General features: G+C 42.7%; 1 protein-coding gene across 13 annotated transcripts in view; it reads left to right on the top strand.

Moving 5' to 3' along the window:
• ADGRL3 (adhesion G protein-coupled receptor L3) overlaps positions 1 to 23,480 on the top strand; it is a 1,522,275-nt gene that overhangs the window by 855,210 nt on the left and 643,585 nt on the right. For all 13 annotated transcript variants that reach the window (XM_073595048.1, XM_073595046.1, XM_073595028.1 and 10 more), the window contains 2 exons: positions 14,840 to 14,962; positions 17,634 to 17,842. In XM_073595048.1, the coding sequence (XP_073451149.1) occupies positions 14,840 to 14,962; positions 17,634 to 17,842 (332 nt within the window). The remainder of the gene's footprint in view (positions 1 to 14,839; positions 14,963 to 17,633; positions 17,843 to 23,480) is intronic.

Genomic DNA, 23,480 nt, shown 5'->3' with positions numbered 1-23,480 from the left:
GTCAACAATGTATTGAGTCACCTTCGACAACACGGACTTTATGCAAAACCAGAGAAATGTGTATTTGAACGCCAAAGCATCCAATTCTTGGGTTTAATCATTTTCACTGAAGGCATCCAGATGGATCCCCAGAAGGTTACAGCCATCCTGGATTGGCCTGCTCCCAGTGATAAGAAGGGTGTCCAACGTTTCGTGGGGTTTGCAAATTTTTATAGAACATTCATCAGAAATTTTTCTGTAATCATATCCCCCATTACAAGTTTAACCAAACAAGGTACAAGATTCTCTTGGTCTCTGGAAGCTCAGAAAGCTTTTGACACCCTAAAAAGACTTTTCACATCTGCATCTGTCCTGAAACACCCTGACCCAGCCTTGCCCTACGTCTTGGAAGTAGACGCCTCAGAAACAGTAGTCGGAGCAATATTATCTCAGAGGCAGGGAGCTAAGGCTCTACTGCATCCAGTTGCTTTTTTTTCCCACAAGCTGTCAAATGCCGAAAGGAACTACGACATTGGGGACCGTGAACTTTTGGCCATCAAAGCCGCCCTGGAGGAATGGAGGTACCTTCTAGAGGGGGCCGCACACCCAATCTTGATCTATACCGATCATAAGAAGCTCGAGTATTTAAGAACAGCAAAAAGATTGAAACCCTGACAAGCCAGGTGGGCACTATTCTCTTCTAGATTCACTTTTCACTTAACGTTCAGGCCTGGATCCAAGAATGCAAAACCCGATGCGTTATCACACATGTTCAGCAAATCTGAAGAAATCTAATCTCCCGATACCATTCTATCCCCTGGGAACTTCTTGTTACTTCAAGGAGATTTAATAAAACAAATTAAACAAACTCTAGTAAGGAACCCTTCAACAGCTGGGGTCTCTCTACTGGCAAAGGATGGCCTACTTTGGCATGAAGACAAGTTCTTTGTGCCGGAAGACCTCCGAATGGCCATCCTGGTGCGATGCCATGATCATGTGCTGGCAGGTCATTTTGGCATTGGCAAGACAACTGAATTAGTACAGCGGACATTTTGGTGGCCTGGGGTGGAAAAAGATTGTAGGAAATATGTGGAATCTTGCACCGCTTGCATCCGCAATAAAACCAGCAGATCCAGAGCCTAGGGTCTGCTAAAACCCTTACCTGTCCCCAGTAGACCTTGGAAGATGATCTCAATAAATTTTATTGTAACTTCCCCCATCTGAGGGCCACAACACCATTTTTGTAGTTGTTAGGCTATCTAAGATGGCACACTTCCTGCCCATGAAGGGCACACCATCTGCTCGAGAAACAGCTCAAACCTTTGTCAAGAAGATCGTAAGGCTTCACGGGATTTCGGCCAATATTCTGTCCGACCGTGGGGTGCAGTTTGCATTAAGATTCTGGAGAGCCTTATGTGATTCACTCGGGATTGAACTTTCATTTTCTTCTGCATATCACCCACAAACGAATGGGCAGACACAGAGGACTAATCAAACCCTCAAACAGTACCTGAGATGTTTCTCCTCATTTTCTCAAGATGATTGGGCTTCTCTGCTTCCCCTGGCCGAGTTTTCTTATAAAAATGCAGTACACTCTGTAACAAAGCAATCTCCATTTTTTGCAAACTACGGTTTCCAGCCCTCTTTTTTGTCTAATACAATTCCAGATTCCCCTGTACCAGCTGTTTCTGAAACTATAAATTTCTTCAACGCCAATAACAAACTGCTACAGGAAACAATGGCCAAAACACAGGCATACAATAAGGAAGTTTTTGACAGGAAAAGAAGGGGAGAATTGATCTTGAACCCTGGTGACCAAGTGTGGCTAGCAACTACTAATTTGAAACTGGCCTGTCCCTCGAAGAAACTGGGCCCTAAATTTATAGGACCATTTCCGGTGAAGAGACGGATCAATGAGGTTGCGTATGAATTAGAGTTGCCTGAGTCATTTAGAATCCACCCTGTGTTCCACATAACATTGTTGAAACCTGCCATTCCTGACCCCTTCCCAGGACGAAGTTCCGGCCCGCCTGAACCTGTAATTATTGACGGGGAGGAAGAGTTTGAGGTGGAAACAATCTTAGACTGCAGGAAGAGAAGAAATCAGATCCAGTTCCTGATAAAATGGAAAGGGTATGGGCCAGAGGACAACTCCTGGGAACCTGAAGGTAATATCCATGCCCGAAATTTGGTTCAAGCTTTTAAGAACTCCCATCCTGACAAGTGGGCCAAGTTGGGAATCCGGAGGCTGCCCTTTGGGGGGGGCAGTGTCAGGAAGGGCATGCCAGCACCCAAGATGGCTGCCGAAGAAGATGACCTGTTACCTCTGCCCCTGTCAGAATGCCATTGGTGCACACGCACTCTGTGACAGCTTTTGACGCCCAAACAGGCTACTTAAACTCAGTCAGTTTCCAGACTCAGTGCTGTCTGCTCTACAGCATTCCCTGTGTATCCTGCAATTACTTACCTGACTTCCGTTCCTGTTGTGACCCGGCTTGCTTCCTGACGTTCCTGTTTCCTGCCTGCATCCGACCCCGGCTTGTCCTCTACTCCGCACCTTCCTGCTTCTTCTGCCAGTCTGCTGATGACCCGGCCTATAATCTGATTCCGCTTCAGCCTCTGTTCCTGACATGCCCGTTTGTGTATGACCCGGCCTGCCTGTACCTGCCTTCTCTTCACCCTGGAGGGTGCCACCATCCCTTCTGCTGCACCTGCACTTCTGCCTGTGGGGACCAGTTGTCTACTCGCTCCAGCTACCTGCCTACCATTGCTCTGGGATTCCTACAGACACCTCTATAGCCCGGCCGAGTGCTCCGATCCAGCTCTATCAGGGGCTCTAAGTCAGAGTTGTAAGAGAGGCCGTCCTCTGCATATCAGGCTCCATCACCAGGTACGTGACAGGGGCCGGGTGTCAGAGGGAACCATTGATGAAAGTTGCAAAGAGGATGTTTGGCAAAGATATAAGAGGCCAGCACTCAGAACTTTCTTCTAGACCAAAACACTTGAAATCAATTAATACAATTTGGAATCCAAGATGGTATGGACCCCAAATTCTTCTGATGATTTGGTAGGGCAGGATGGCCAGCCAGATCTGGAAAATTGATTAAGTACCAGAGGTTTCAATAAGGAAACATGACAAAAATTTGGACTGCAAAGGAAAGACACTTCATACGGTTCGATAAAGTGAGAGGTAAGCTTAAGGGAGGGAACTTTGAGGTGGAAGTTTTTCATAGCAAAGCTTGTCACCGAGATAAAACTAGAATTAAATGCATTATTCTTTTTCATACATCGTGGGACACAAGCTAATATCCATTACCTACTGGGTTATACTCCATCTCCAGGTGAGTGGACACTGGTAGACCAAAGGTCTTTAGACAGGAAGTGATCCCCTATATAACCCCTCCCACACAGGAAGCACTTCAGTTTTTTACCACTGTCTGCAAGGTGGATGGCATGGTTTGTTTGAGCTCTCTGAGCTCCAATTCTCTGGTCCCACAAATGGTTCCTAAATGAATCAAGGGATTGACCAATGGGATCCATTTGACACAGGCTTTATATGCTTGAGTAAAAGGTGCCCCAGCCTCGCAAAGAAGACTCAAGATCCTGCGAGGTTTTGCCTGTAATGCGGCCTCCAGGCGCTGGACCCTGCAAAGTGGAATCCTGGACACTACAGCGCTAAGGTATTCCTGCAGGGTGCTGTACAGGTCCAAGGGAGTGTACCCTAAACATGGAAAGGGTACCCAGTCCTTGAAGGTCCTCAAGTGACAGGAACCCGCCGTGAAGGGTGAAGATTGGGCTCTTAGTTTCTAAGCTGCCCTGCGCCTGGACGGGTAAGTGAAACAACATTACCTATTATTGTGGGGTGTCCCAGTGATTGTAACAATCAGTCAAGATAGCTAGAAGCTGGACACCTTCGGGGGAGTTTCGGGCTAGCTGTGGGTGTTTGCAAAGTGTACCTTTTTTGCTCGTCTGGCTGTTTTCTACCTGTATGATGGTGCACGACGGTGAGCCATTTCGCCTTGGTTCACCATAGCGCACGTGCATTCGCAAGAATGCCGCTGTGCTCAGCAGTTGTTGTTTGGCGACCAGGGCACACGTGCATTTGCAAAAGTGCTGCTGGACTCTGCAGTTTGTTTAGCGGGCATGACGCACGCGGCTTTGCCTCACATGCGCAGTAGCCTTTATCTGGGTACACGAGGATTCGCCTTATATGCGAATACAGCCACGCCAATTCGCACGGGACCACGCACGCACAGAATGTTCTGGCGCACACCCATCTTATTTAAGCTGTGTAGACCAAGCATGCGGTGCTTCCAGAAGGCAGCTGTGGGACACAGAGCAGGCTCTGAGCAGACACTTGCAGTGGTTCATTTTTTCTTACCCAAGTCACGTGAGTCACTCAGTGTTGCTTGGCAGGCTAACGATGCTTAGCAGGATTGTTACATAGGGGCTTGGCAAGCCCTAATAAAGGGTCTCTCTTCTGAGGTATTTTTAAATACTACACCCAAGTACTCTCTTTTTGTGGCTGGTAAATGTCTTCAAAAAAGAGGAGCAGGACTAACACTAAAGGGAAGTATATGATAAAGTGAAAAGGAGCAACTCTAATTATATGACACCCATATATTAGTAAAATGTAGAAGCACGAGAGTCGTGCTAGAAAATTAAATTAAATAAGTGAAGTGAAATTAATGAATATGTGAACCATATATAATAAATAGACTGTTTCGCATATAAAATACTGTAAATAAAGTCTCTATAAGTGGTGGCGTCTAATGATAACCACCCGTGCTGAAACAGAACAACCAAGTCCACATAAGGCAATCTTGATTTTGCTTGCTATGATCCTCTGTGGTGGGGGATCATGGTTTTCTGGTAAGGAGCTACCCTTTCTATTTTTTCGGTGGTAGATCACATTTCTTCACAGAGAGGATCAAGATTGCCTTATGTGGACTTGGTTGTTCTGTTTCAGCACGGGTGGTTATCATTAGACGCCACCACTCATAGAGACTTTATTTACAGTATTTTATATGCGAATCAGTCTATTTATTATATATGGTTCACATATTCATTCATTTCACTTCCATTATTTAATTTAAATTTCTAGCGCGACTCTCGTGCTTCTACATTTTACTACTATCTGGTATTGTGCCTATAGTCAGCGCTGCTGCTTCACCCTTTATCACCAAGGATGAACTGTCCTCGTCCCTAGCCGGGCTAGAGCACAGGATTGCTGGCATGATTGCCTCCATCCTGCAGGGTGGCAGGAAGCGTGACAGATTCCCCTCCCCGGAGTCTCCTAGTCTGGAGCAGGATTGGGTTGAGGATGGGGAAGAGCTTAAAGCGCAGGGCTCTGTGGAGGGCCTGGCAGATGAGTCTGCTTCCGAACAATCTGGACAAGAAGATAACTAGTTGATTTCTGCCTCTCACTCGCAGAGGCTTTTGATCCTGACCGAAATGGTTCGTTCTGCCTTTAAGTTGCCTCTTGCAGAGGTGACTGAGCCCCTCTGGTCCTCTTTGGGATCCCTGAGGCCTCTTCAGGCTGCACAGGCTTTCCCTTTATGGGCTGTTGGAACAGGCAGTGTATGCTGATTGGGAACATCCTAAAAGGATATACCGTATTTATCGGCGTATAACACGCACTTTTTTCCCCTTAAAATCAGGGGAAAGTCGCAGGTGCGTGTTATACGCCGATCCCGAGCTGTCACATTTTCAAAATCGCGGACCGCGATTTGAAAATGGCGCCGCCGGAGCCGAAGTACACAGAGCCGGTCCTCGGCTCTTTCCGGCGGAAGGCTGCTGCACTTTGTGGACATTTGGAGAACAATAATTCAGGACGAGTGTGTCACCTCAATTATATCTCGCGGTTACAAGCTGGAGTTGTGGGGTGGGTTGGGGGGTACCCCCCCCAGAGGTTTTTAAGATCCAGCGTTCCCTCGGATCCTCCAAAAAGAAACGTATTGCTTCAGGCACAACATCATCTAGTGCATCAAGGAGTGATTGTAGAGGTTCCGGTATCCGAAAGAGGCACAGGATTTTACTCAAACCTGTTTACAGTTCAGAAACCAAATGGGGACACAAGGCTCATTCGGAACCTAAGATCCCTGAACAAGTATCTACTGATACAGTCCTTTCAGATGGAGTCTGTCCACTCAGTAGTAGCCTCACTCCAGAGGGGAGACTTTCTAGCTTCCATCGATATAAAAGACGCGTATTTACACATACCTATCTTTCATCCTCATCAGAAGTTCCTACGTTTTGCAGTAGAGGAACGTCATTTTCAGTTTTTGGCTCTATCCTTGTTGCAGCTCCCCGGGTGTTCACAAAGGTCCTAGCACCAGTACTGGGTCTTTTAAGGGCCCAAGGGATCCTAGTGTTCGGGTATCTGGGTGACCTCCTGCTCAGAGATCACTTATTACAGGCTCTAGAACAGAGCATAATATGCATACTGCGGTATTTAAAAAGCTTAGGCTGGATCATAAATACCGAAAAGTCAGCCTTGAAACCAGCTCAAAGTCTAAAGTATTTAGGTCTGATCCTAGACATGGTTCAAGCAAGAGAATTCTTGCCACCTGTAAGAATCTGTGCCCTGAAGGTTTAGGTGCATCAGATACAGGGCACCAGACAACCCCCCATTCAGCTCTGTATGAGTCTTCTAGGGAGGATGGTATCCTCCGAGGCAGTGCCCTATGCCCAGTTCCATTCCAGGCCTTTACAACAAGGCATCTTGTTGGCCTGGAACAGAAGAGGACAAGCCCTGGATTATCCAATGTGCTTATAGTTTCCGTAGGTTAAACGAGGTGTTGCGACCAGGCATGAAACCAGCCTGATCTGCATGTATTAATGATAAAATCACTTGATTAAGCCTAATGGATAGTACCTTGGCTAATATCTTAATATCAACTTGTAAGAAGGATATTGGACGATAGGATTCAGGGTATCCCGGATCCTTACCTGGTTTGGGGATGAGGACTATTGTTGCCTCTGTCATAGATGGGGGTAAAGTCCCAGTTTCAAAGAGATGGTTGTATAACTTTAGTAGTTTAGGGGTTAGTATTTCACTGAATTGAGAATAGAACTCAATTGGAAGTCCGTCTGATCCTGGGGATTTAGACCTAGCAAAGCTGGCTATAGCTGTGGTAATTTCGTCTATAGTGAGCGGTGCCTCTAATATTTCTATCTGTTCTTCTGTTAACTGTGGGAAAATCACCATCTCAAAAAAGAGAGACATAGATTGCGTCTCAGTGGGAGCTGTCCTTTTGTATAAGTCAGCAAAAAAATCTCTGAACATAAAAGTTACTCTAGGTGGGTCTGTTATTTGTTGTCCTCCAGGGCCATGTAATGTAATAACTACCGGGGGCCTATCTTCACTATGTATCAAGTATGCCAACAGTTTGCCTGCTTTTTCCCCATGTTCAAACATTTTTTGTTTTGAGAAAAATAGTTTTTGTCTCGTTTTCTGGTATTGTAGCTGGTTAACTACTCTAGTTTGTAGTTTAAGTAAGTCTGCATTTGTGGGGGTCAGGGTGGTAGCAAAGTCTCTTTCAGCAGAGGATAAATCCTCCAGCGCCTTACCAAGGGCACTGGAAGAGTTTGTCTTGATTTTATTGATAGCGGTTATTAGTGTAGAGCGAACGAATATTTTAAAGGAATCCCATACTGCTGATGGTGATGCTGACTTGTCATTCTCCATAAAGTGCATTCTCCATTTATCTATAAGCTCATCATCTTCAGGTAGAAGAGAGAGCCAAAAAGGGTTCAAGCGCCATGACCGTGGTGGTTTTGCTATAGGGATGCTTAATGTGATCCAGTAGATGAGTATAAAATCTATACGGGACATGGAGCTATGAGAAGACGAGAACCACGAGTATGATTTGGCCTGTGGGAACTTGTGGCGCCATGTGTCTATTAAGTGAAAGGTGGAGATGAGCTTAGAGAACCTAGTCTCATTGGGAGTATTACATAAAGGCGAAGCAAGTTGGAGCCTGTCTAAAGTCGGATTGAGTGTGGTGTTAAAGTCGCCTAATCAAATTGCAGATATAGTCGGATGACGTGCCATGAACGATAGTCCCTCCTTATTATGGAGATGTTAAATGAGGGTGGAATATAAAAAGCCATTATAAGTAGGGGTTCTCCATACAGTTTAACAAGGATAAAGACATATCGGCCTAGTGGGTCAGTGGATAACTACCGATTTGGCTATCAAGACTGAGACTCCCCTGGAATGGGATGTATGAGTAGAATGGCACGCCCATCCAACCCATGGCCGGTGAAGTGCCATCTGGACACTCCCCTCAACATGTGTCTCCACCAATGCTATTATATCGGCATGTTGCTTCTTGAGGAATGTGAAGACCGCTGCGCGCTTAAATTTCTCGCGCATGCCCCTCACATTCCATGTGAGAAACTTCAAAGATGCCATAAGCAAAACCTTTTAATGTCTAATAAAACAGTTATGTTAAACAATTTGTTCTCTATGCGTAAGGCACACATGCTCCTGGTGTGCAAACATATCTACATCAGTTTTGTATCGCACGACATATATGAACATTCACATGGGTATAGCATTCGTGATGTTACCTGTTTTCTATGGTTGATATGCACAATCAAGGTTAACCAAACTATAAACAAATGAACTCCCACCCCCCTCCCTGCCCTGCATTGTCCCAAACTGGTGCGGGCATATTCCCTTAACTTATGTCGAACTGGGAAACATTCCATCTTCTTGGTTATATGTAGAATACAAGGCATCTGGTTAAGTCCCCAGGGACTGAGTAGAACAAGAGGTATCAGCCATATCATTTGTATAAGGCATAGCATGGTCTCCCGATCCCCTTGCTTCCAGTTAACTGCAACTAATAAGTTCCAGAAAAAATTTCAGTAGTCATGGTACTGCTTCCCAGTATTGTGTGTGGTAAAGTCTTGCTGCACAATGCATGTTGTCGGTAGGACTTCTGTTTCTCCGGAGCCCCGGATAGTAAGTTGACTCTTATACTGTGAATATAAGGATTTATACTTTGTTCTTATGCTGGTTCATGAACAGTTCTACGGCAGATTCACAGAGTTGTTGAGGCTCAATCAAACAGCTCTTTCAGGAATAGCACGACGTTCAAACCAGGTGATCACCTCCTCAGGATCCTCAAAGAAGACTGCACGACCGTTGTGTTCTATTCTAAGGCGGGCAGGAAAGAGCATAGAATATTTGTATTGTAAGTTCCTTAGCCTACGCTTGGCCTCCGTAAAGCTCTGCCGATGACGCTGTACCTCTGCCGAGAAGTCAGGGAATATGGCTACTTTAACATTCCCTACTGGGATATTGCCTTTCTCCCTCGCCATCCTTAGAGCTGTGTCTCGGTCCTTGTAGTTGAGAAGTTTAGCTATGAACGTGCGAGGAGGAGCTCCCTGCGGGGGGGGTCTTGCTGGCATGCGATGTGCTCGCTCCACCGCAAACATAGGGGAGAAGGCTTCTCTTCCATAGGTATTGATCAAAAGTTGTTCCAGGAATGTGGTAGTGTCCTTACCCTCAGACCCCTCTGGTAAGCCAATCAGGCGTATGTTACATCTTCTCAGCCTATTTTCCATATCATCCTGTTTTGTTAGGAGTTGGTGTATTTGCCGCTGCACACGATCTGAAGATGTTTGTAGGGGTGGGATAGCATCCTCCACCGTGCTCAGTCTTGTCTCAGCTTCTTTCACCCTGTCCCTGAGCTTTTGAAAGTCTTGCCTAATAAGGGAAATATCCATCTTAACTTCCTCAATTTGTGCTGTGAGAGAAGTTCTGCAGAAGGTGATTGCTTCAAAGGAGTTTGTCAGTGTCACTCGCTGTTCGTTCTCCCCCCCCAGCTTTCTCAGAGGCTCCATCTTCCTCCATGTCCTCTCTATCCTGTCGGCATTACTGATCAAGTTTTGCCGCCGCTGCCTTCTGCGCTTTAGTTGGTGACATGCTGCGAAGGCCCGGGGTAGCACCCAACAAGTCCCCTATCTTGAGTTGGTAAAATTAGCTGTTTGTGAGACAGGAGAAAGTGCTGGCTAGGGTCACTAGGTCACCGGTATATCCGGGGGTATTAACTGCTCTTATGTGGCGAGTGTTAATATGATACTACTCCGTTTGGGATGCTGGTGATCTGGGGCTGCAGTGGGATTTGTAAAAGAACTCCAAAAGAAGATGTTCACAGGGGAGCAAATAGGTAGCAGGTTGTAGGAGCAGCACAGGCTGGATATGCAAGTGTACTAAGATGGCCGCCGGCTTCTACATGCAGGCTTAGGCCACAACTCAGCCTGAATACAGTCGCCGCTCTGCTTGGGGTACTGGGGGCCAGGGAGGTCTGTATATATAAGGATTAATGCGGTCTAGGTCTCCTGGGAGGTTTCCCAGTGTCTAAACAGCGGCAGAGCACAGCTATTCAAGGATATGTCTGAGATAAAGGAGTACCAAGATGGCCGCGGAGCTCCAGGAGTAGGCCGAAGCCGCGGACTTGCCTGAATTCGGCCGCCGTGTAGGAGATCGCTGCGCCGCTCGGGCCGCCGTTTATCCTGTCGCTTCAGAAGTTCTGAGTGTTGTAGAGGTCCCAGGGAGGGTGATCCAGTAAGTGTAGCAGTAAAAGCAGTCCAGGAGTAATGACAAAAGGAGTAATAGACGAAGCTCAGGGATTACATGTCCTACTCCATGCTGTCAGGCCACGCCCCACAACCCAGATTTTTATGGTAACTAGCATTTGCCAGCTGCCTCTGACCCTCTTGTATGTATTTGTATACATCTCAACTGCTCCCCCACTTATCTGCTGGTTTGATGATGATGATGGTCTGTGTATAGCTCTTCACTCCAGTGATGAAGGATTGTATAAAATTTTCTTCTGCGTGGTGGATATCAAGGATGTATAATATAGGTGTCCAGTTTTGGGTTGCCCTCCTTGTGGAGGTGTGAAGTTGCTGTTCTTTTTCTCGCATTCCATTGTCATAGGATTCCTTTCATTGCTATGAAAATATTCTTTAAACCTCATTCTATATTCTTTAAGGCCCCAAACACACTATTAGATTTTCTTCAGATTTTTGTTTTCAGATTTACCAAAACCATGTAGTGCAAGGGCCTGCCTGATTGCATACAAATTGAAACTCTTAAGGTTTGACCTCATATTATATGGTTTTGGTAAATCTGAAGATAAAAATCTGCAGAAAATCTAATAGTGTGTACGGGGTCTTAAGCTGGCCATACACCTATAGATTATCTGCAGATTTTCTATGGTTAGATGGAAAAAGTGCAACAGATTTCTCCATGTTCGCTAAACTGTGTGGATGGAGGAATCTCCCACTTTTTCCATCTAACCATAGAAAATCTGCAGATAATCTATAGGTGTATGGCCAGCTTTAGACTTCCAAAGAAGTCCTCCATATCTGACAATGACTGCAAATTATCCAATTTGAGGATTGGGCAGAATGTGAGGCCTTTGGAGGGGACTGTTATTTTTGGTTCAGAAAGTGTATGACTTGACAGATTCTAAGTTCCTCTGTTTTTATCCACATTTTCAGTCAGATTGGTACATACTATCAAGGAACTTAAAGTGGAGGGGGCCACCCTAAAATAAAAATTTGCATCAAAAAGCTTAAAAAAATTTAAAAAAAAAACATTTGAAAAAAAAAACATTTTAAATTCACCTGAAACCCTTGTTGCTAGGCAGTCTTCCTAATCTGCCTCTTCCTATTCCGCGGCGCTTCCTCCTCTTCGGCGAGCGGCCTTCTGGGAACTGTGTGTGTCCCAGAAAACCGCGGGGCCATTCACAAAGCACCGCGCGACTCGCGCATGCGCAGTAGGAAATGGGCAGTGAAGCCGCAAGGCTCCACTGCCTGTTTCCCTTCGTTAAGATGGAGGCGCCGGTGGCCGATCCAATGGACGGATCAGCCTCGGGGGGGCCAACATCGCGGACTTTCTGGACAGGTAAGTGTCCTTATTAAAAGTCAGCAGCTACAGTGTTTGTAGCTGCTGACTTTAAAAAAAAAAAAAAATGCAGCTGGAACCCCCCTTTAAGGAAGATAGTTTCTGCATACCTGTGGGACATCATTTCTCACAACTGGAACATACAATGGAAGACCTTAATTTGGACCTTGAAGAAGGGGGTACACCCTGAAAAATTGTAAGTTATTGCAAATGCACCCTACACAACCTTACAAAATCAGGAGGTGAATTTAACATCCCTATCTGATGTAATATGAGCCCGCAGACCATGAAGGTGAAAAATCTTATTGATAAATAGAGAAATAAGTGCCAGCACAGAAAGGAAAGACACTGTACCATTTTTGAAAATCAGTCTGCAACCACCCAGTTGACAGTGAAAGCTTTGAAAGGTGGTAGGTCTGTTATGAAGTCCATAGAAATTTGTATCCAGGGTTCAGCCGAAATGGATAGGAGCTGGAGGAGACTGGAAGCAGCCATGTTTGAGTAATAAGTTGTAATGCGAGACACCAAGGTGGAAAAGTTGGTAAAGGATATATATATCTTTTTCTAGTTTGAGATGGAGTGGGGAAAGGTTAGAACTCTTCTTTCACTTTTACTTTTTTGTGTGTTGCTGTTGGGGAGTTTCCATTATGCCCTGTCTGGTAAACCTGTGTCATTAGAACAGGAAGTGAAATATAATGGGGCAACCAGATACTGAAGCGGTAAAACCTGAATGGAGTTTTAATCCTTCCTCACTCAATTCAAAGGTTGGAAAACAATTGGCTGTATATATACTTTTCAGGATTTACTGCTTTACGGGCTTCAAGATTTTTCCCTTACTTTCTGCCCGGATGAAACATTTTTTACCAGGGAGGAAGTGAGAGAAATTCTAAAACAGGAAAACACATAAAAATAAAAGTATGATAGTTGTTCTCGCATTCCCCTACTTATAAGTGTTTTATGGTCGCAGCATATGGTTTCATTTTATAACATTTAGGCTAGAAATAATTTTAAATACAATATGGAAAAGAATATATGATTTAAACATTTTGACGTAGATTTTTACTTCTTTCTGTGTTTCTGTTGGTGAGTTTCCATTAATTCCTGTCTGGTAAAACCGTGTCACCAGAACAGAAAATGAAATGGAATGGGGCAACCAGATAGCAGTAAACCTGCGAGGATTTTTAATTCTTCCCCACTCATTTCAAAACCAAAACAAAAAAATTGGCTGTAGATAAACTTTAATAATATTTGGAGAATCCCAAGAATCCTTGGGTGGCCTTGAGACTGGTGGGTAGGGGCCGCTCCAATACTGCAGATACTTTTTATAGTTGGCCGTCTGTAAATTCTGTGATGATGCATTCCAAAAATGGCACTTGTAAGTAAAAGATTTGTGTAAAGTTTTTGGCCAAAGAAGAACTGAAAAACAGCATGGACATGATAACGATGAGACAAAAGATCAGAAGAGAACACCAAAATATCATCCAAATATACCATCTCTAAAGATTGTCATTAACAAGATGTTGAAAGACTGCCAGGGCATTGCACAGCCCAAAGAGCTCCACCAGATATTAATAGTGCCCATAGTGTATCTAGTATTAAAGGCAGTTTCTGATTCTTCTCTTGCATGGATTCTGATGAGACTGTAAGTCCCTCTAGGGCTGAGTTTTGAAAAAAAATGTTGGCCCCACAGAGATGGTTGAAGAGTTGCTGATGAGTGGGAGAGGGGTAAACAATTTTTATAGTGATAGATTTAGTCTACTGTAGTAAATGCAAGTGAGGTGGGGGTGGATAAATCCTTTATTAAAGTGGTTGTAAAAGCATTTTTTGTTAAATTAAAAATAAGTTATACCTGCTCTGAGCATTGGTATGGTACAGAGCTGACACTTACCTCTTCTGGAATCCCCTGCCAGCGTCGTCCGTTCTTTCTTCCCTGTGGGTGCCCCCTCAGCAAGCCGTGTGCTGAGGGGTCACCCATGAGGGCTCACTCCCAAGCTGGACTGTATGTGTGTCAGGGCTGGGCTCAGCCCTTCCTTCTCAAAGCTGGCTGCTCAGCTGTCGGCTAATTGCCAGCACCTATCTCTCCACAGTGACTCACCTGTTTATGATATCCTGCTCATTAGTCCTGGCTACTTAAGCAGTCCAGTCCAGATGATCTCTGCCTTCTTCTTGGTCACATCTCTAGAAACGCTCTCCTGTGTTCCTGTTAAAGACTTACTTGGCTGACATTCCTTCTGGCTCCAGATCCTGCTTGCTGTTCTACTATGCTGTTCTCTGGCTCCCTGACGTTTTGGCTTGTCTGACTATCTGTTCCGGTTCCTGAACTCTGGCTATGTTTTGACTACGTTTACTCCGTTTACCTTTTTTTATTATTATTAAACAAGTGAGATTTAACTGTACTTTTGTCTCAGTCTGATCATGGTTTCTGACAACCTGTCCATAGACACACACACGGTGCAACTTAGTCACGCCCACCGCAGGGCACTTTCTGGGAATTGGGTTAGGTTAAAAAATTATTAATGAATTCTGAAGTAGAAAATACATAAAATAAAGGTTGGTAAAGTGAATATTTTATGTTATTGATAATGATTATAATTTTAACATTTTGTAAATGTTTTTTTCTCATTATGCATATGGTGCACACTTTTTTTTTTTGTATTGATGGTTTTTTTAATAATTGATAACACCTAGTATGCTACTGGCACACATTGTGTAGGAAGTATATGAAGTATCAAAGAAAGCTAAGTGACGAGGCTACTTGGTATGATTTTGAGTTAGTCATGCCACTACTTTGTATGACTCTGAGAAGATCCCCAATCATTATATAAATGATTGCTTTCACCTACGATTAAGGAAATTGCTTGGTTTTCACTTTATTCCTATGAGGAATTAATGTCCTTATTTTTTAATGTTGTTTTTCTGTTTAATCATTAGAACTTGAAGTTGCAAGACTAAGCACAGATGTGAATTTAGAAGATCTTAAATTCCCACAGAATATAGGACATAGCAGTTCTATTCAGCTGTCATCAAACACACTAAGACAAAATGGTCGGAATGGTAAGTAGATAGTACTTCGCAATCTGGAATAAAAAGTTTATGAATGATTCATTCTTTATAAAGTGGTGCAAACTCAGTATTTGGCATTTGTATTTTTGTGCTTTTTAAAGAAAATCTATCATTTTTGTCTATTGTGTTTATATTTAGATTCCGGAAATATTTTAATAACTGAATTACTAAATTAATTACATATATTTTTCCAATTTATTTAGTTTATTTTTTATTTTTCCCAACTGTTCAGAATCTTTATTTTACAAATAAATATTGATATAGAGTGTATTTATGACATTTAGATCAGACAGTATGCTAGGCTTTTAAGCACTACATTTTTCTTTCTCAGTCTATTTCTTTAGGCATACAGCATGTGAAATATTGAACTGATTTTTATACATTGGCTAATCTGGTGACAATGTTTATACAAATTACCAAAGGAATTTTAGTTGATTTACCTATTTCTATAATTGGCAACATTACAGCATACTTTTTTTTTTTTTTAAACTTGCAACTACTACATCTCGGTGCCTCTAATTTAGTTTTCTATCAGAACCAGGAGACCAGTGGAGACATAGCAACCAATTTACTTGTGGAAACACACCAAAAACTTGTGAGCTATATTCATTTTTGTGTATTTTCCCCAAGAAGTCCATATTTAAGCAAACTGTTGCTGATTATATCCAACAAATAAGAAAAACCAAAACTACGAGATATTTGTGATAGACCAATAATTTAAAAGTGTTTACCCCCATTAACAAAGTGCAGCCCTATTAAGTAGCATGTTATTCATTCTTGTGTCTCTCCCTGTGACTCCAAGAAAATGGCTTTCATCACTGCAAAACCTGGCTTTTATGTGGAGGGGTGGCAAATCACACCGCCTCTGCAACTAGCTTTTGCGACGTGTTTAAAGCTTGTAGTGCATCCTACAAGGGTCTGCCAACCAGCAAAAACATTTATACATTAAGTTAACATTTTGTAAATTTCTGTATCATGTGCATTGGCCTGACTCTCAGTAAATTCTGTGACTACATTAACTCTAGGCATGAGTAGTTATCTCCAGGCCTTAGAAAGAAGTGTTATGTTAAGGCAGGCCTCTTATTTTTTGTCTTCAGAAAAAGTGCAGCATTTAGTACATTGAGTTTGGAAATAAATTGTCAGGTTCTGGGTCTAGCATAAATATATATTTTTTAAACAAAATATTCTTTGGATAAGTGTTATGGAAAGATGATAATCTATCTTAATGTAATTAAGGCTTGGGAGATGGGGCTTTACAAATATGCATTTCACACTGCTTGCTTCTGGATTTCATAGCAATAGTCAAATGAATATGTAAAAGAAAAATATTAAATGGCATGTGATTGGCTTCTGCTCCAATTATAGAATTTTCTTTGCAGCGTTATGCAGAGATGCATGGGATGTGATGTAAATTGCAGAATAATGATATTTGCTCTCCACTATAAGCAGACTCCATAGTTTTCTAAAGCACATGGTAAAAAAGCTGATAAAATACTTGTGTTCTCCTTTTGTCATCCTTAGTTGTAGCTCAGTGTTACTGATCTCCATTTTTACAGCCATGGTATTGCGTGGTATTTCTCAACATTTGGTAGTCCTAAAGCAATATAGATGTTTTTCATACCTGCACTCCAGTCTATCTACAATAATTTCAAAGGAATGCTTACTATCAAACAGTTCTTATTCACTATAGACCATTCTCTGGCAGAGACATATTTATAGAGCTGCTACTTACAAGCATGTTGCAAATGTGGCACTCCAAATCTATGCAACTACATGGAGAACGTTGGAAAGTGATCTACACACATCTTCGAGTGTTCCCAAATCGGGCAACAAACTATTTTAAATTTCAAAAATATATTACCACTGTATGGCATCCTGATGAATAAAATAAATATTAAATGTGGTTGCCCCTTTATAAAAGTGAAATATACACCTCTATTCATAAAAACAAACATAAAATATGGCATGCACATATCACATGTATATATTAACATAGTTGCCGTCCACCATAGTGAATAAGCATAGATGCATTAAATAAATTATTAGTATAGCTATAAGCTATCAACAAACAATCATAAAGAAAATGAAAATGACAAAATTAGAAATGAATAAAGTCCAGTGTGACAATTCCTAACATCAATAAAGTGCTTCAATATGGAGATGTACTTTTTATCTTCACTGCTAGTGCTCAAGTGGTAGGTGTAAACTCACCAGAGGTGTTTGACCCCTTGTTACAGGAAGGTCAAAAAGCGCTTAGGATGCCCAAAGATGAAATTCCTCTGCTCCAACCACTCCACTTGTTTTCTTCATTAATATGAGGTAAGGGTAGGGGAAGTGACTGGATCAGCTAGAAATAAAGGGAAGCCACAGATACACCAGCTGTCATTTTCTTTATGATTGTTTGTTGAAAGTTTATATCTACACTAACAATTTATTTAATGCATCTACAGTATGCTTATTCATTATGCAATCCATTATTGCACACATTTAATCATCTCCAGAATTTCACATACAAAGTATTTATTTACTTTTTTTTTTTTTACTGGGGCCAATAATACAGAACTGATTAATATTTATTTACAACTCACAGACTGACACATTACAGGATCATAATGTGAACAGTGCATTCAAACCGATTTGTTTTTTGCTTTGTGCATTTTAGGTGAGATTAGAGTTGCATTTGTCTTGTACAAGAACCTGGGTCGCTACTTGTCCACGGAAAATGCCAGCATTAAATTAGAAATTGAAGCTTTGACCACAAATCACACAGTTGTTGTAAACTCTCCTGTGATTACTGCAGCAGTCTACAAGGAATCAAGTAGTAAAGTGTACTTAACCGATCCAGTGATGTTTACTGTTAAACATATAGAGGTAAGTGAACCTATGCAATGTGTCTAGCTGATATACTTGGAACTTATTATTTGATTTACTATTGATCTTTTCCACTCTTTTGGGATTTTTTACATGGACGTACGGAGGGTGGGTTAATAACATATGGCTGAGCTTCAGTTTTATTCACTCCTGACCACCAACCTGAACTGTGACATTACAGATGGATGGGGCTGTGCACATTCCACAGACATGATTCTTTACATTTCTCTTTAATACATTTTTGTTCTTTACTTTGATAGCCCCCTATGTGATATTTGTTATATCCCCAAAGTCTCCCCTGCCCTCCAATACAACTATTCCTTGACTGTTTATACTGAGATAGCTGCATCCTCAGCTACACTAGCCAAGTAATACCGGCGATGACCCCGGAAGGAAAGCAATACACATTGCTTCTGGGGTCATTAGTCACAGGAGGGATTTGGGAACATCCTCCTAAACTTCAGAGAAGCTGTTTCCCTTGCTCTCCTTGGTAGAATGGGTGAGCCTGGGAACCACCACAGGTGCTGCCGATGTGGCAGGAGGGCGTACCTGTCACGGAACGTCGCACTCTCTGTTTCCGTCAGTATACCACTTCCTCCCAGTCTGAATACAGATATCAGATATTCCAAATGCTTCCAAGTACAAAACAAGGCGACACTTGCTTAGATGCTAACATGGACTATTTTTATTTAGAATCAAAATTACAAGACTTTATATGCCGTTGGAACCTCCTCTAACAATACAACTGTAACCTAATTAACATGAGCTAGTTTACTAAATCATTTACCCAGACTAGGTGACTACGTCTCCTAGCTCATTACCATAAACATAAACACAGGGTTAATTAGGACAAACAACAATGTGTGGAATACCCTTAGAACCTGTGGTAAGCCAGACTAAGCTCATTTACATTAAACACATTATAGCAGAGAACAAGACAGGTAGTTGGAGTTGATGACACCAGCATCTCCTCACAGTATGTGTCCCAACAGTATGAACCAGTCTTATCAGCAGGGGGCTGCTGGATTAATCCCCCCTCTCTCTACAGGGACACACATCCCAAATTAGCACAGCAAAGAGTCCACAACAGAATCAAACAACATACAATATATACATATATACACGACTGAGTCCGATTAGTCAGTTCAGACTGGATTTCTAATTCACCTCACAAAGAGTATTGTTCCCTTGAAAATCCAGGGCCCATAATCAAAAGGCAAGAGGCTTGCATTTAGTCCCCTCCAACAGCCTCTGTCCCGGCCAGGTCTGTCACAGTACCCCTTTGAGAGACCCATAGAAGTAATTTGGTGGCCAAGCTCCACAGCTATGCCATTTATAAACATAATAAGAATAAATAAAACTATATATATATATATATATATATATATATATATATATATATATATATATATATATGTACCAAGCCCAAAATGCAGTGTACCATCCACTTATATGCAAGTGATAATGAAAAGTGAAAAAAATATATGTAGTGAAAAAAGCATATATACTGTATCTCACAAAAGTGAGTACACCCCTCAATTTTTTCTAAATATTTTATTATATCTTTTTATGTGACAAAATTGAAGAAATGACACTGTGCTAAAATGTAAAGTAGTGAGGGTACAGCTTGTATAACTGTAAATTTGCTGTCCCCTCAAAATAACTCAACATACAGCCATTAATGTCTAAACCGCTGACAACAAAAGTGAGTACTCCCCTAAGTGAAAATGTCCGAATTGGGCCCAAAGTGTCAATATTTTTTGTGGCCACCATTATTTTCTCGCATGCTGGCAGCACTCATATGTCTATTTCCCCCCAGGCCATGACACTCCCACCACCATGCTTGACTGTAGGCAAGACACACTTGTCTTTGTACTCATCACCTGGTTGCCACCACACACGCTTCACACCATCTGAACCATCTGAACAAAATACCTTTATCTTGGTCTCATCAGAACACAGGATATGGTTCCAGTACACCATGTCCTTAGTCTGCTTGCTTTCAGCAAACTGTTTGCGGGCTTTCTTGTGCATCATCTTTAGAAGAGGCTTCCTTCTGGGATTACAGCCATGCAGACCAATTTGATGCAGAGTGCGGCGTATGGTCTGAGCACTGACAGGCCGACCCCACCCCTTCAACCTCTGCAGCAATGCTGGCAGCACTCATATGTCTATTTCCCAAAGACAACCTCTAGATATGACGCTGAGCACGTGCACTCAACTTCTTTGGTCAACCAAATCTGTTCTGAGTGGAACTTGTCCTGTTAAACCGCTGTATGGTCTTGGCTACCGTGCTGCAGTTCAGTTTCAGGATCTTGGCAATATTTTATAGCCTAGGCCTTCTTTATGTAGCGCAACAATTCTTTTTTTCAGATACTCAGAGAGTTCTTTGAGGTGCCAAGTTAAACTTCCACTGAGCGATAACACAAACTTTAACACACCTGCTCCCCATTCACACCGGAGACCTTGTAACACTGAGTCACATGACACCAGGGAGGGAAAATGGCTAATTGTGCCCAATTTGGACATTTGCACTTAGGGGTGTACTCCCTTTTGTTGCCAGCAGTTTAGACATCAGTGACTGTGTGTTGAGTTATTTTGAGGGGACAGCAAATTTACAGTTATACAAGCTGTACCCTCACTACTTTACATTGTAGCAAAGTGTAATTTCTTCAGTGTTGTCACATGAAAAGATATAATAAAATATGTACAAAAATGTGAGGGGTGTACTCACTTTTGTGAGATACTATATATGCAGCCCTCAAATTTTTCGCTCGCCTACTCGCATTTTGCGAGCTGGGCTGCCTGCCTGGGAAAGGGGGGGAGAGCACTGCCTGCAGGGTTGATCGGGAGCCGTTCTCCCAGCGATCGCCCCGGGGAAGAGGAGAGCCGCAGGATAGCATGCTGTTACCGGCGCTTACATTATAATTGTCTCCCCTCTGCTCGACACAGCCCCGCCTCCTCCTGACCTGCGCCTGTGATAGACAGAACGCCGGTCCAATGCTGGGATGCATTTTGTCTATCACAGGCATGGGTCAGGAGGAGGTGGGGCTGTGTCGAGTAGAGCGGAGACAATTATAATGTAAGTGCCGGTAACAGCGTGCTATCCCACAGCTCTCCTCTTCCTCCAGCCATGCATTCCTCTGCCCAGGCAAGGCTGCATTGGGTACAGTGAGACTGCATTGGGCACAGTGTGGTTGCAATGGGTACAGTGTGGTTGCAATGGGCACAGTGTGGCTGCAGTGGTGGGCACAGTGTGGCTGCAATAGTGGGCACAGTGAGGCAGCAAAGGTGGGCACAGGTGAGGCTGCATTGATGAGCACAAGTGAGGATGCATTGAGGGGCACAGGTGAGGCTGCACTGATAAAGTTGTTGTTAATATTTATTTTTGTAACTTATTTTTGCATAAAAAATGTATGTGTCATTTCATGAGATAACTTATGAGGGTGTGTTTAGGGGCGGGGCAGGGTTGGACGGAGCAGGGTAGGGAATGAGTGGGGTTACTGGTGGCGAGTAACCCTTAAAGCCTGGTTAGTAGTTTAGGAGTTGAAATTTTGAGCCCTAATATATATATAGAGAGAGAGAGAGAGAGAGATACAGTGGGGCAAAAAAGTATTTAGTCAGTCACCAATTGTGCAAGTTCTCCCACTTAAAAAGATGAGAGGCCTGTAATTGTCATCGTAGGTATACCTCAACTACGAGAGACAAAATGTGGAAACAAATCCAGCCAACACATTGTCTGATTTTTGAAAGAATTTATTTGCAAATAATGGTGGAAAATAAGTATTTAGTCACCTACAAACAAGCAAGATTTCTGGCTCTCACAGACCTGTATCTTCTTCTTTAAGAGGCTCCTCTGTCCTCCACTCATTACCTGTATTAATGGCACCTGTTTGAACTTGTTATCAGTATAAAAGACACCTGTCCACAACCTCAAACAGTCACACTCCAAACTCCACTATGGTGAAGACCAAAGAGCTGTCGAAGGACACCAGAAACAAAATTGTAGACCTGCACCAGGCTGGGAAGACTGAATCTGCAATAGGCAAACGGCTTGGTGTGAAGAAATCAACTGTGGGAGCAATAATTAGTAAATGGAAGACATACAAGATCACAGATAATCTCCCTTGATCTGGGGCTCCACGCAAAATCTCACCCCGTGGGGTCAAAATGATCACAAGAACGGTAAAGCAAATATCCCAGAAGCACACGGGGGGACCTAGTGAATAACCTGCAGAGAGCTGGGACCAACGTAACAAAGGCTACCATCAGTAACACACTACGCTGCCAGGGACTCAGATCCTGCAGTGCCAGACGTGTCCCCCTGCTTAAGCCAGTACATGTCCGGGCCTGTCTGAGGTTTGCTAGAGAGCATTTGGATGATCCAGAAGAGGATTGGGAGAATGGAGAATGGTCAGATGAAACCAAAGTAGAACTGTTTGGTAGAAACACAACTCGTCGTGTTTGGAGGAGAGAGAATGCTGAGTTGCAACCAAAGAACACCATACCTACTGTGAAGCATGGGGGTGGAAACATTATGCTTTGGGGCTGTTTCTTTGCAAAGGGAACAGGACGATTGATCCGTGTACATGAAAGAATGAATGGGGCCATGTATCATGAGATTTTGAGTGCAAACCTCCTCCCATCAGCAAGGGCATTGAAGATGAAACGTGGCTGGGTCATTCAGCATGACAATGATCCCAAACACACCTCCCGGGCAACAAAGGAGTGGCTACATAAGAATCATTTCAAGGTCCTGGAGTGGCCTAGCCAGTCTCCAGATCTCAACCCCATAGAAAACCTTTGGAGGGAGTTTAAAGTCCATGTTGCCCAGCGACAGCCCCAAAACATCACTGCTCTAGAGGAGATCTGCATGGAGGAATGGACCAACATACCAGCAACAGTGTGTGACAACCTTGTGAAGACTTACAGAAAACGTTTGACCTTTGTCATTGCCAACAAAGGATATATAACAAAGTATTGAGATGAACTTTTGATATTGACCAAATACTTTTTTTCCACCATAATTTGCAAATAAATTCTTTCAAAAATCAGACAATGTGATTGTCTGGATTTGTTTCCACATTTTGTCTCTCATAGTTGAGGTATACCTATGATGACAATTACAGGCCTCTCTCATCTTTTTAAGTGGGAGAACTTGCACAATTGGTGGCTGACTAAATCCTTTTTTGCCCCACTGTATATCTCTCTCTCTCTCTATATATATATATATATATATATATATATATATATATATATACTGTATATATATATATATCAATTGAAGAACAAGCTCTAATCTTTTGGGGGGAAGTAAAATTAGCAAACTAAAATAATGTGTTTGCCTAAGTGTGCACACCCTCTTATAATTGGGGATGTAGCTGTGTTCAGAATTAACCACTTAAAGACCAGGCCTATTTTTAAGACTCAGTGTTTACAAGCTAAAATATTTTTTTTCTAGAAAATTGCTTAGAACCCCCAAACATTATTATTTTGTTATTTTATTATTTTTTTCGAACACCCTAGAGAATAAAATGGCGGACTTTGCAATACTTTCTGTCACACCGTGCGCAGCTGTCTTACAAGCGCACTTTTTTTTTAAAAATACACTTTTATAAATTAAAAAAATAAAACAACA

The sequence above is a fragment of the Aquarana catesbeiana genome, linkage group LG01 (assembly GCF_042186555.1).
Source record: "Aquarana catesbeiana isolate 2022-GZ linkage group LG01, ASM4218655v1, whole genome shotgun sequence".
Lineage (NCBI taxonomy): Eukaryota > Metazoa > Chordata > Amphibia > Anura > Ranidae > Aquarana > Aquarana catesbeiana.
This window is presented reverse-complemented; position numbering and strand designations above follow the sequence as displayed.